This window comes from Geotrypetes seraphini, chromosome 9, assembly GCF_902459505.1.
Source record: "Geotrypetes seraphini chromosome 9, aGeoSer1.1, whole genome shotgun sequence".
Lineage (NCBI taxonomy): Eukaryota > Metazoa > Chordata > Amphibia > Gymnophiona > Dermophiidae > Geotrypetes > Geotrypetes seraphini.
The window spans coordinates 162,914,752-162,928,371 of NC_047092.1; the positions used below are offsets into that span (position 1 = coordinate 162,914,752).

The 13,620-nt window shown below is 43.6% G+C and overlaps 2 protein-coding genes across 3 annotated transcripts in view; one reads left to right on the top strand and one right to left on the bottom strand.

Annotated features, from left to right (window-relative positions):
• The window catches only part of GFM1 (G elongation factor mitochondrial 1), a 98,342-nt gene that overhangs the window by 60,022 nt on the left and 24,700 nt on the right, over window positions 1–13,620 (top strand). The gene's annotated exons all lie outside the window — the stretch shown is intronic.
• On the bottom strand, window positions 48–13,145 carry LXN (latexin). Its single transcript, XM_033959490.1, has 6 exons — window positions 12,800–13,145; window positions 10,550–10,612; window positions 5,685–5,862; window positions 2,879–3,015; window positions 806–868; window positions 48–443 (listed from the first exon to the last, which is right to left on the bottom strand). The coding sequence occupies exons 1-6, from the start codon at window positions 12,929–12,931 to the stop codon at window positions 348–350; spliced, it is 669 nt and encodes a 222-aa protein (XP_033815381.1). The 5' UTR covers window positions 12,932–13,145; the 3' UTR covers window positions 48–347.

Consider the following 13,620-nt stretch of genomic DNA (forward strand, 5'->3'; position numbering starts at 1 on the left):
CTGACCTTTTGCATAATAACATAATAAATGATGGCAGAGAAAGACAGTGTGGTGCTGCTAGGTATAGAATAAACTTTATTTTAAGTTTAACAGATACATTTCTAAACTAGTCTTGTTTTAAACCAGTCCACCACTGTAGTAATTAAAGTTTAAAAAAAAAAAAATCCATTAAAAAAAAAAATCCTGCAACTTTCCCCTGTACAGCCGGAAAGCTCCTTTTCCCAGGTCCTAAGAGACTTATGACTCATAATAGTGTACTGTCTGGGATGTACATTAAAAAACTGTCCCAAAAGGAAGGCATGATGGGAAGGGCTTCTCTTGCATAATTATGATCTTCCTACAGTTAGCTACTTCTCCCATTCTCTTAGCAGACGGCAGTTTTGTTTTACTATAGTTCCACTCTCTGGCTGCCAGAGAACTTGTAGTTCCCAAGGAATCATTTCCTGTAAAAGAGAAAAAATGTAGAACGTAAATGAACAAAATCTATAATTGGACCCATTTTATGGTGCTGTAAAGCCTGGTCAGTATTGCTAGGCCGGTAACCAGAAAACTTTACCTGACTAAAACTGTGGGCAGAGAGAAGGGACGAGAGAAAAAGGAAGCCTCCAGGCAACTTGATGGAAACTTTGTTAGTGCTGAGTTGTGGATGATGATACAGGCATGGAAATACATTGTAAAACTGTGAAAAGTACATGGAAAAAGCAGCTGACGCACTTCAGCACTGAGCTACCTTCTTCAGTGGATTAACACTTGTGTTTTGCAGTATGAATCCTACAAATATTTCTCAGTCCTTTTAAATATTTACCTGCGAGATGAAATCATGAAGCAGGACTTCGTAGTGAAATTCAGTTAAAGTGTCATTTCTTTTCTAGAGTGAATGGGAAAGGAGTTAAGTAGTGAACCATAGATTTATCAATTTCTATTTCATTAAAGGCTGAGCTGAGGTTAAGGATATGTGACTTCACTGCTCTCTGCAAATCATCAGCATTTGAAAGATTCACTTAACAACATTAAATGAAGTCAGTTTATTATTAGAGACATTTTGTTTGCATTATTCTCTAATAATAAATCTTCACTTTTCATTATATTTGTCTTGCTTTTCCTACTTGATTAGTGATTTGATTGAGATCTTAAGAACTGGTAAGGCTTTCAGGTGATCATCAAAGGAAATCTTAGTAATGCAAAAGCAATTCAGATGGAAATAGGAGAAGGATAAAAGTCTCACATAGAGCATAAACTAGAACAAATCAAGGCAGTGATTCCAAAATAGAAGAACTAACACAAATTTATGTCTAGTGGTAGGTGGCACGGATAACTTGACCCGACAGCTGTGTTTCGGCAAAAAAAATGCCTGCATCAGGAGTCATGTGTAGAAATTAGAGAACGACACTGGGACAAATTTGTCCCCATCCATGTGAGTTTTGTCGCTGTTCCTGTCCCTGCCCCATTCTTGTAAGCTCTGCCTTAACCACACAAGCCTCGAACACTTATATTAAAGTGTTTGAGGCTTGTGCAGATAGGACAGAGCTTGCAGGGATGGGACTGGGACAGGAAAATGAGTCCCCGTGGGGACGGGGAAAAATTTGTCCCCGTGTCATTCTCTAGTAGAAACTATTTAAGAAAACAACTTCACACAACCACAGATAGAATTTGAAAAAGGCTTATAAAAGGTCATTAACTCCAAATCTAAAAAGCAATGCTGTCGGTAATAATTTGTCGGTTCTACTTTGGATTAACAGATAATATGGAGCACTCAGTTTTACATATAATGTAAACTTAAAACGGCAGAATTGCTACCACACTTTTGTTAAAGGGGCCCAAAGGGTTTTCTTCTCAGTATATGTGGGAAAGAAGCTTTAATGAATAAGATTTATAGGTCTGCTGAAGTAATATTTCTGATACTATGGTGCTGAAAAAATCTCAGCTACTGTGCTTGAACACAAGTGGGCTCCATTTTAACTTAAATTATGAGTCTTTTGAAAACAAAGCTACCGTATTTTTCAGACCATAAGAGCCACATTTTCCCACCCCCACAAAGGGGGACGGTTGCCTTGGCCTTTAAAGAGCGACGCACAATGCAGGAGTGCAACCTTTGCGCTTCCTGCCTGGTTGTGCCGCTCTGTGATTGGCTGCAGTCAGTTACTGACTGCAGCCAATCACAGAGCGGCAAGGGACCAGGCAGGAAGGGTAAAGGTCACGCTCCTGCACTGTGCATCGCTCTTGTAAAGACCAAGGCAGCCATCCAGGAGACCGTGCTAGACCACGGCCACTAAAAAAGGTACCAGGGGGCTGCAGGTGGCTGCGGGCTTTCCAGCACCAGACGCACCTACGTGTAGAGAAGAAAAAAATTCTGAACCAAATTTTTTTTTCTTGGTTTTTCCTCCTCTACAGGTGGGTGCGTCTTATGGTCCAAAAAATATGGTAATTTGGGTTTGCTATGACAACAGATGTAAAGACATATGCAACGGAGACCTTTTGGTTACTCATTCATAATTTGTTTTGGATATTTCTATAATTGTTTCACTGATCTATACACTATACTCTACATGTAATGAGAGAACAAACTCCTGCTTCAATACATTTTGGACTGTATTTTTTTAAGACAGAATGTGAAAAATGTAAAAGGGTCTGAAGACTTTTTGTAAGGCACTATGAGAAAAGTTCTGTTCAGAGCTAGATTAAATGGCTCATGCAGTTAGGAAAACGAGTTTTAGCATTAGCTGGAGGTGCTCTGTCAATGTTTTCTACAGCTATTGTAAAGGCCTTTACCTTCACTTGCAATAGTACCAAAAACAAGGAAAGCCAACAGAATTAAGACATGATCTAAACATTGATTATGCTTCCTGTTAGAATGGATTAGAAGTTATTAGCTACGTACCACTTGTTTGACGGTTTCAATCCGTGCCATACTATACAATGTGTTTTCATTTGAATTCTGCCATATAATGAAGCCACAGGCATTCCAGGCTAGATATCTGACTGGCTTCAACTCTGGTGGTATATTGCCAAAATTATCTAGGAATAAAATCAAGTCAGTCTGCTGAATGCAGAAATATGATTTAAATAGCAATATCAATGGGCATTGCTCTGTGAAACAAGTCGCATGGTTACTTTCTCTCTTTCCCCAAAGAACCATATACTGTATATACTCAAATATAAACCGAGATTTTTGGGCCAAATATATTTTCCCCTCCCTCTGGGAGGGAAAGACAATGATGGGTGCATTGGGACACGGAAGGAAGAGGGGCATGTTGGCACAAGAAGGGAGAAGCAGACCCCCGGTTCGTAGGTACAAGTCCGATGTACGTCGGGCGTTCTTAATCCATGGAGTGCCTGTAGTAGCAACATTCCATGCCACTGATCCCATGCCCCATATCTGTCTCAATAGCAGATTATGGACTTTTCCCCAGGAACATGTCAAAAACTTTTCAACTCAGCTACGCTTACTGCTGTTACCACATTCTCTGGCAACAAGTTCCAGAGCATAACTTCATTGAGTGAAAAATATTTCCTATTTGTTTTAAAGGTATTTCCATGTAAGTTCATTGAGTATCCTTTAGTCTTTGTACTTTTTGAAAGAGTAAATAATAATCGATTCACTTTCACCCATTTCACACCACTCAGGATTTCGTAGACATCAAGCATATCGCTCCTCAGCCATCTCTTTTCCAAGCTGAAGAGCCCTAACCTCTTTAGCTTTTCCTCAAACGAGAGGAATTCCATCCCCTTTACTATTTTAGTTGTATCTTTTTTTTCCAGATACAGCGACCAAAATTAAATGCAGTTCTTAAAAGTGAGGTCGTACCATGGAGGGATCTTTTTCCCATCCCTTTCCTAATAATTCCTAGCATCCTGTTTGCTTTTTTTTTTTTTTTGGCTGCTGCTGAAGGTTTCAGTGTATCGTCTACAATAACACCTATATCTTTTTCTTGGGTGCTGATTCCTAAGGTAGACTCTAACATCTGGTAACTATGATTTAGATTGTTCTTCCCAATGCGGATTACTTTGCTTTTGTCCACTTTAAATTTCATCTGCCATTTGGATGCGAGGGCTGAGCTCTGCATTAAGGTATTTGGTTACCGTATTGTGACCATGTAATGGATGCCTAGGTTCTTCCATTTACTGTAATTTTTGCAATTTGGCTTACTAACTTCTCCTACTATTTGAGTGGTGCAGTGCTGACCATTGAGTTCAGACTTTCTGTTAATAGTGGCAATTTACAGCATTTCGTTATTTCATAGCAGCTGTCTATTAGAATAGGATCTTGTTTCTTAGCAAGGATAAGTCAAGCTCTAGTAGTTATTGATTAGAAGAATCCAACTTTACATTTTCATAGATTAATCAAAGGTTTTCCCCCCTGTTTGTGCTTTTAGAGTAAATCTATAAACATGTCTAGGTCTATAGCTGTGTTCTTCAACCGCCGATCCATGGACTGGTGCTGGTCCGCAGAAATTTTCTGCCGGTCCACAGGGCAGGCACATCCATCGGGCCCAAGACAGTGTTCTTGAGCCGCCAGTCCACAGTGCGATCAACGCGGCGTCTTCAGGCCGGCTCCCTGAGTGCTGCAGTGCACAAAGCCATGGGAAAGGCTCCTATGCACGGCCTGCGCCTGAACCGGAAGCCTTCTCTCTGATGTCGCAACATCAGAGGGTAGGCTTCCAGATGAGGTGTGGGACACGCACAAGGAGCCGCTGCCCACAGCTTTGTGCAATGCAGCACTCGGGGAGCCATTCCGAAGATGCTGCATTGATCACACAGTGGACCGGCCCAAAGATAACACCAGGGGGCAGGCCAGAAGGCAAGGCACATGGAGGGAGAGAGACCAACAACAGTAGGGGAAATGCTTTTATTTTTTTTAATTTAGTGATTGATTTGTCTGTTCAGGAAGAAATGCATTTATTTCTTTTCCTCTGGGGTTGTACTACTTGCAGAGTCTTGCATCTTAGGGTTTGTTTGTAAATATTAGTACTTTTAGTTTTTGGCATTTGCATGGGGTTATCTGTTTTCTGGTAGGAATGAATGTTGAAAAGCATACAGTGTGCTTTGTGTATTTTAATTTTGTGGTTAACCATTATGTGTTGTTAATACAATTATATTGTGTGTGTTTATACAGTACTCCCTCCGTGAATGTTGAAAAACCGCAAATATGTTTTTTAGCAGGGGAGGCAGGAGAGGGAGGCAGGAGAGAGCAGCCAGAGCGCCGGCGAGTGAAGGAAATCACTCGCGGTATGCTCCGACCGCCTCTTCCTGAACTAAAGTCGGGCCTCACCAATCAGGAGCTGCGTGTCAAAGCAGCTCCTGATTGGTGAGGCCCGACTTTAGTGCAGGAAGAGGCGGTCGGAGCATACCACGAGTGATTTCCTTCACTCGCCGGCGCTCCGGCTGCCCTCTCCTGCCCGGTCATTCTCAGTTGGAAAATACCGCGAATGACCGGGACCGCGAATCGCCGACCACGAATGACTGGAGGGAGCACTGTATATGAAAAATGAATGGAAAAAATGGTTACAATTAGTACTATTATGGGGGCGGGGTCTGGGGCGGAGATTGGGTGGAGATGGGCACGAATTAGCCCAGTGTTCTTCAACTGCCGGTCCGCGGACCAGTGCCGGTCCACAAAATAATTATTTTATTTCCGCCGGTCATTAGGTGTCAAAAGGTTGAAGAACAGTCAATTGGTTCTATACCTGGAATAGTATGTGCCTCGATTGGTGTTTCCAGGCTCATCATTTTATTGTAGAACTCGATGTCTGCAGCTTCAGTAGTCTTTGTAAATTCTTTGTCAAATGTGACATTTACCTCTGGTGCTCTGGATGGCTCACCGAGGTAATACAGTACCTCAGCAGTGCAATTAATAATCTCATTCTGAAATTTAAAAAAAAAAAAAAAAAGGAAAACTGTTAATGTACACAAAAAAGCAATGGACACAAAACAAACATTTCAGAAGCAGCAGGGTTCTTTCCAGAACTCTGCAATCATGACTCCTAAAGCCTGCCAGAATGGTTCACCATTACACAGTGACAGACTCCCTCTCCAACAGAAGCTGTGAATACTAGTGCTGCCCGATTCAGGAAAAAAATTTTCGATTCGATTCAGCCTATTGAATTGTTTTTTTGATTCGATTTTCCTGCCCAATTGGGTGGTTTTTGTTTTGTTTTGTTTTTTTCAAACATCCTGGTGGGTTTATTTTATAGCCTCTTCACCCCCTTTGCCTTCTCCTAACCACATTGGCGCTGTGGTGTAAACAAAATAAACAAACAGAAAAGACTTTTCCTCTTTCTGTTAAATCCTAGCTCACGTTTGCGGTCTAACACCAGCTCTGGCAGGATACACGTTTCAAATCTGACACATTGTAATCACAAAACAGAAAATAAAATTAGTTTTTCTACCTTTTGTTGTCTGGTCATTATTCAAATCTTGTTGGTCCCAGGCTCTGGTTGTCTTCTGATAACTTGCTTGCCAGGGTCTCCTTCCATCTGCCATCTCTGTCCTCCTCTTCCATTTCCCATCCCTCCCCTCCTCAGGAGGTCTGGCATCTTTCCTTTTTTTGTCTCCCTCCACAGATCCACCTTTTCTTAACTACCCTTTCATCCAGCATCTCTCCCTCCTTTCCCACCACCCCAGGGTCCACCATCTCTCCCTTTCTTTTCCCAACTACCCTCTTAACCAGTATCTCTATCCCCCCCCCCCTCCACACCATCCCTTGTGTCCAATTCTCTCTCTTTCTGTTCCTTCCCTCCCTAAATCCCATTGTCCATCATCTTTCTCCCTCTATTTTCAGACCCATTGTTTCTTCCCCCCTAAAGTCCGGCATATACACCTCACTTTGAACCCCCTTCCCTCCCTCCTTCCTTCCGAGTACTTCTACACCAGGGCCCCCTTCCCCTGAAGGCCTGCACCCCACCCCTAAAGGCCTGCCTGTCCCCCTTGAAGGCCTGTGCCACCATCCCTGAAGACATGTTTCCCCCTTGAAGGCTTGTCATCTCCCCCTTAAAGGCCTGTCCCCCCCTTAAAGGTCTGCATCCTACCCCTTAAGGCCTGCCCCCCCTGAAGGCCTGCATCCCCCCCCCCCAAGGCCTGCCTGCTTGCCTGTCCCCCCTGAAGGCCTGTCCCAACCCCCACCCCGAAGGACTGCTCACATACCCCCCCGGAAGGCCTGCGTGTTCCCCCTGGCCTCCCACTGGTGTCCGGCTTCCTCCCTGGCCTCCCTGCACCATTTACCTTAAAGAAGCAGCCTGCAGACAAGATCGCGATGCTAGCGATCTTTGCACTGTTTCTGAGCTGTTTCCTGTCTCGGTCCCGCCCCTCCTCTGATGTCAGAGGCAGGATCGTGGCGGAGGAAACAGTTCTGAAGCAGTGCAAAGATCGCTAGCATCGCAATTTTGTCTGCAGGCTGCTTCTTTAAGGTAAACGGTGTGGGGAGGCCAGGGGGTGTAAATGGACACCGGGGGGGGAGGGGAATCAGATGCCAAAGGGGGAAGCCAACAGCAGCACTTCCCGACTGACCCTCCCCCTTCGCCCTCTAAAGCAGGTACAGCAGTGGCCGGCCAGCAAGAGCAGCGCTGACGCTCCTGCTTTAGGGGGGGAGGGGGGGGTCAGCCAAATCGGGAAGCTGATTTTTTGTTTGTTTGTTTTTAATCAATTCGAATCGATTCACCCGAAGTGAATCGGTGAACCGATTCGAATCGAGCAGCACTAGTGAATACTGATGTCGGAGCATCTTTAGCCCCAGCCAACCTTGTCTTCCTCCACATGGTAGTAGATAGTGGAATGGGATGGGACATGACTCCTGAATAATATTTTGCCCAACATAGCATCAGCAACTGTTTTGGAAAGGCTTAGGGCTCCTTTTACTAAGGTACGCTAGCATTTTTAGCGCACACACAAAATTACCATGCAGTATGCTTCTAGAATAACGCCAGCTCAATGCTGGCGTTAAGGTCTAGCGCACATGGCAATTTAGCGCGCGCTATTCCGCGTGTTAAGGCCCTAACGCATCTTTGTAAAAAGAGCCCTTAGCCTCCCTCAGCCTCTTTTAGCAGATGACTATGCTATTTATTTATTTGAAAAATTTATCAACCTCCTATATCTAGGCGGCATTACAGTAGTAACATGCACAGAATATGACAAACAGGACTTTTACAAAAATGGTGGGTTACAGGTGAATAATCACATTTTAAATAGATCTTCACAGTACAGTTCATCTTAAAACCAGCATTCAATGTTTCAACTTTATTGAAATGCTTCTAAAAATAGTGTGGTTTTAAGGGGTTTTTTGAACTTCTGAATATCCAATAACACTCTTAGCGGTCCAGTTAATTTGTTCCACAGCGTTACTCCCATGATAGAAATGGCAGATGTTCTTGTATTCTCATAGTGTATTTTTTTAGAAATCTGTCAAAACCAATCGCATTGCACCCTCGGATCACAGAGTTCTGAGCGGATGGTAAATGACTTTAAATATCAAAGTTAATGTTTTGAAAATGATGCCTAATCGCACAGGTAACCGGTGCAATTTCTTCAACCAAGGTGTTATATGGTCAAATTTTCTAACTCTACAAATTAGCCTCGCAGCCGCATTTTGGACCATTTGTAAAGCTTTGCACTGAACTGTTGGTACCCCTATATCTATATCTCGCTCCTTTTTTATTTTAAATTGCATCACCATTATTGCTTTAGAATTTTGAAATATCTGCTGCAAGAAATTGGATCATCTATTTATCATAGTTTTGTACTTGAAGCCAGGGTTATTTCTGTTTGAAATGCAATTACACCTTTCCAGACATCAGCTCCTCCCTTCCAAGAAGTCTGCTGAAAAGAGGAGGGTAGGAAAGGGATGAGCCTGGAGCAGAGCTTTGATTAGGGAGGAGCCCTTCCCCAGTTGCTCCTGCTGGTGGCACCTGAGCCTTCCCCCAGTTCCAGAGTTGGTTAACCCTTTCAGGACCATAAGGATCGTAGGCCAATTTTTGTGGTTTTGATGACATTTTTATGGTAAAAAGGGCTTGCAGATGCCAAAATATTGATTTTTTTTGTGAAATATCATTATTTTTTTTAAAAAAAATCACACTTCTGGCTTATGGACAGTGTGGCAAGTGAATCTTCTCGTCAATCTGGCAACGACGCTAATGAATGAATGTCGGAACCAGTTTGTTTACATAAAGGCAGTATCATATGGAATCCGTACATATCAAATTTAGAACTGTAGACTATCCCAATCAAAATTTATAGGATTTTAAAGTTATGGGACAAATATGTCCCTTGGTCCTGAAAGGGCTACGGTCCCAAGCAGTGAGGTTTGATCCCTTCCTTTCTTTGTTGTTAACTGCTAGGCTAATCATCCACTCTTGATCATACCTGAGCAATTCTGCATTGGGAGAAAAAAAACCTGTGATAAAGGTATTGGGCTGTGAAGGATGTTTTTAAATGGACAGTATCCCCCAAATTCTATAAAGTGCGCTTAGCCGATGTAGGAATAGTAGGCTAAATCGGTGCCAATAATCAGCACCTCTTAATTTAAAGTTAGCAATCTAACTTGGTAGGGGTGATTCTATAACAGGCACCTAGTACAAAGCGTATAGATAAAAAATTAGGTGTGGTTAGAGGATGGATTGTGGGTGTGGTTTTGAGTTACTAGCCATTGGGCACCTAATTTAGGTATAGGCATTTAGGCTGAGAAATCTTTGGCATAAATCTTTTACCAAGGTACGTTAACCAATTAGCACACGGTAAACGCTAACGCGTGCATGTTAGCCTGGACACATTAGCATTTAGCGCAAGCTAATTGAACTAGCACATGCTAAATGCTAATGCATCCATAGATTAATATACACGTGTTAGCGTTTAGCGTGGGCTAATCAGTTAGCACACCATAGTAAAAGAGGAGATAAATGTTAGAATTCTTAGCAGTGCTAAACATGATTTTATAATGGGCACCTAACGTTTATAGAATCGCGCTTAGTACCACACTAGTTGGCACAGATTTTTAAGCGATACATATAGAATCAAGCCCTATGTTATAAATCAAAGAAAAACTAATACAATCATCCTGCAGAAAATAAATCTGCAGTGAACTGCAGTGGGACTGAATTACCTTAATCATCTGGTATATTGTACATTTTCATACTATTTAAAATGCATGTCATTTTAATTTAAAAAAAAAAAAAAAGTGGGAGGGCAACAAGTTCTCATTAAAATTATACCAGACTGTCTCATAGGTTGAAAAGTTTGAAAAAAAAAAAAAAGACAACTTACATCTCATTACCCTAGGGAAGTAGACCATTAGCTGGCCCTGGGGGCTGGATTCTGCGTTGGGGACTTAATACATCTGATGAAGGTAGGGGATGGGGAAAATGAGTTGTGGGTAATATTGTCAAAAGCCACCAGCAAGATGTGGTAGCCGAGCTCCGAGGCCATGAAAAAATATGTTCCAAGAATCTCTGATACAAATAAACTGCTGAGAGCAATGATAATCATTTCAGGTCGTCTTTCTTCTAAACTTTTTATCTATTTATTGGTGTATTTTGTAGCTAAAACTTTTTGAATGACAACTTACACCCTTGGGTTCTTCCTTTATTGGAAAGTAAAGATTGTATTGGCGTCCAACTCCCTCAATTTCCTAAAATGAGAGAAGCATAGTAGCATTAAGGTTACTGCACCATAAAAATGTGTTTGTCGTACTTATTACGCAGTACTGTCAAGTTTACAAATTGACATCCATAATAAACTCAAAAAATCATAAAACAAGATAAAAAAGCATTAAATAAAAATCATCATGCATGTAAAACATAAAACACCAGCAATCTAAAAAGCCTGTTGAAACAGGTTATTCATAAGTAATTTACAAAACTGTACACAACTCTTCATATTATGTAAGCCCTCCAGAAGGGCGTTCCATAGCCTTGCATCTTCCACATAAAATCTCTTAGGTTAGAATGTATTTATCAAGCCTCATCTGCATAAAAGATGGAATATTCACTAGCAACTATCAGCTGAGCACAATGTGGAAGACAGTAAATTCTTAATGAAGTTGCCAAAGAGGGTACATCATCCTTCAATGTTTTATATAAATGAGACTTAGAACTTGAAGCCAATGTACTGTAATTTTCATCATACAGGAGAGATATGTTCAAACATGGATACACCACAAGTGATTTGAGCTTCAGCATTTTGTTATTTGTAGAGATTTTAACAAATCTGATTACATATTCAGAAAAAAAAAAAATTACACTAATCAAATCAAAGCATTACCAGTACTGTTCTAAAATTGTCAACTGACAGCAAAGCGCTCATTCTGCATAAAATTTTCCATTAAAAAAAATCTGTCTGATTTATTGTGCTTCGATACCAAGAGCCCGATCCACTAACCTCGTGGCCGATCGACCGCCGATCCGATCCTCACATGCAAATGAGGGGAAACGGCATGCAAACTAGGAAGGCAGTGATTCACTAGACAAAATCAGGAACATCAACTGGGCTGGCCAATCAAAAAAGAAGTGACTGCTGGGGGACCAGTCACTCGTGTCCTTTCCGACTGTCCTGCTCTCATGATTTCAAAGGTCTGCCGGTTACTTGCGAGCCTGTGGTTTTAACCCACGGGTTTAAAGCGGGGCTGCACTACGGCATGTTCTGTTCCAGATACGGCGTGAGGAGCCACGCTTTAAACCTGCGGGTTAAAACCATGGGCTCGCAAAAATAAAACTTAAAAAAAACAAAATAACAAACAACGAAAACTGAGACCCCCCCACCAATACTCTACCTCCAGCTTCTGGATTTGTCACTGGTCAAGAGTGAGAGAAGTCAGGCAAATGTCGAACTCCGAATGGAGGAGTGTGCTGTCAGTCCTTTTAGGGAGCGAGAGGGAAGTCAGGAGAGCAAGCGCATGCACAGACTATCTACAGGCAAAGAAGATGGTCTGCGCATTTGTCTGGATCGCTCTGCAGCGGTCCGTGCAGTCACTGTGGGGCGTGACTCCAATCGAGTCAATTTGCATGCAGACTCGTGAATCGGTCGCCCGGCCACAGATCGATAAGGTTAGTGAATCTAGACCCAAGTACACTTCTCCCTCGTTATTTGCGGGGGATAAGGGCAGAGCCGGACCGCGAATGGCGAAAAACCGCGATTATCCAGCTCTGACCCACCCCCCACCTCCCTGCCGCCTTCCCGGCCTTACCTGGTGGTCTAGAGGGCTTTCGGGGCAGGAGCGATCTTACCTACGCTCCTGCCCCGTGCAGATCGCCATGAGGAAATGGCTGCTGTGAGTTCCCGTAGTCTCTCATGGCGATCTGCACGGGACAGGAGCGTAGGTAAGATCGCTCCTGCCCTGAAAGCCCGCTAGACCACCAGGTAAGGTCAGGAAGGCAGCAGGGAGGTAAAAAATGTTTTGTGTTTTTTTATTTTCCCCCTCCCCAGAAAAAAATCACGATTACGTGAAATCGCGAGTGCAGAAACCGCGAATGGGGAGGGGGAAGTGTATCTAATCGATCGCGTGTGAATGTGAACGAAAAAGCCATTTTTTGGCCACCTATGCCGCCTTCCCTAAACGTTTATCTAGTGATGGTAGTGACAGTGTGCTCTTTTAGAGCAGCCCCAGTTTTTGTTGTAAAACGATTTTCTTTCCCCACCATTCCCTAGAGTTTTTCATGGCCAGGTGGCATGATGGTTTGGCAGTTCGCCAGTGGCAGCAGAATGGAACGCTTTAGCTTTGCTGCAATGTGCACCGCGGATGTGGCGATCAGCAGCTCAGGATCATTTTGCTAACCCTGTGCAATCGGGCGGCGTCAGTCCCGGCGAGAGCCGCACTCACCCTCCGGCTGGCACTTTCCACCTTCTGGGCCTGGAAGATCCGGTGCGGGGTTCCGTAGCGGTAGTTGATAAAGTTCTCCACCACCCGGGTCGCCCTGGTGGCCGGGTAATGTGACGGGTTGAGCTCCTCCATGGCGGCCTCCTATCTCCTTCGGAAGCAGGAAGGAGACGCCCCGGACACCTTCGGCTTTTCCCTGCCGTTAACCCCGCCCGTCGCAGCAGGGGTTGAGCCCACGTTACGCGAGCAGCGAGTGCAGCCTTGAGGAAGTCCGCGATGTAAACGATGGCTTCGTTTAGTATCGACGATCGCAGCATTTCTTAGGGAACCCCGAGTGTTCCTGGTGGTGCCCCGCCCCCTAAGAAAAGGTGGCTTTAACCCCGCCTTCCCCCCCCCCCCCCCCGCAACTGAATCCAGACGTGCAGCTAGGAAAATGCTTGGCTTCAGTTACGCGCGCAGAGCACACTCGCTCATCAAACACAAGAAGTAAATGAGAAACGCATGCAAAATACAAATATATTACAGATGTTTCTATTTGCATTCCCAATATTAAGTTCAATCTTTTAAATAAAAACATGGATTTTTTTTGCCCCTCATCGTACCATTTTTTTTGGTGTCAGGTCAAAAGCGCGCCGGGCAAAGGTGCGCGCAGACAACTGAGCGCAACGTGGAGGCGCGCACCGAAGAAAATGACTGTTTTAAAGGGCTCCGACGGGAGGGGTGGGGGGGAACCCCCCCCACACACACACTTTACTTTATACAGATCGCGCCGTGTTGTGGGGAGTTTGGGGGGGTTGTAACTCTCCACATTTTACTGAAAACTT

What these genes read in the sequence shown, in the direction of transcription:
- LXN (XM_033959490.1), bottom strand. Translation starts at nt 12,931, where the DNA reads ATGGAGGAGCTCAACCCGTCACATTACCCGGCCACCAGGGCGACCCGG. An exon ending in TAAAGGAAGAACCCAAGGGT is followed by an intron (nt 5,863 to 10,549) that starts GTAAGTTGTCAT and finishes TTTAAATTTCAG; the next exon opens with AATGAGATTATTAATTGCAC. An exon ending in TTGAAACCGTCAAACAAGTG is followed by an intron (nt 869 to 2,878) that starts GTACGTAGCTAA and finishes CATTCACTCTAG; the next exon opens with AAAAGAAATGACACTTTAAC.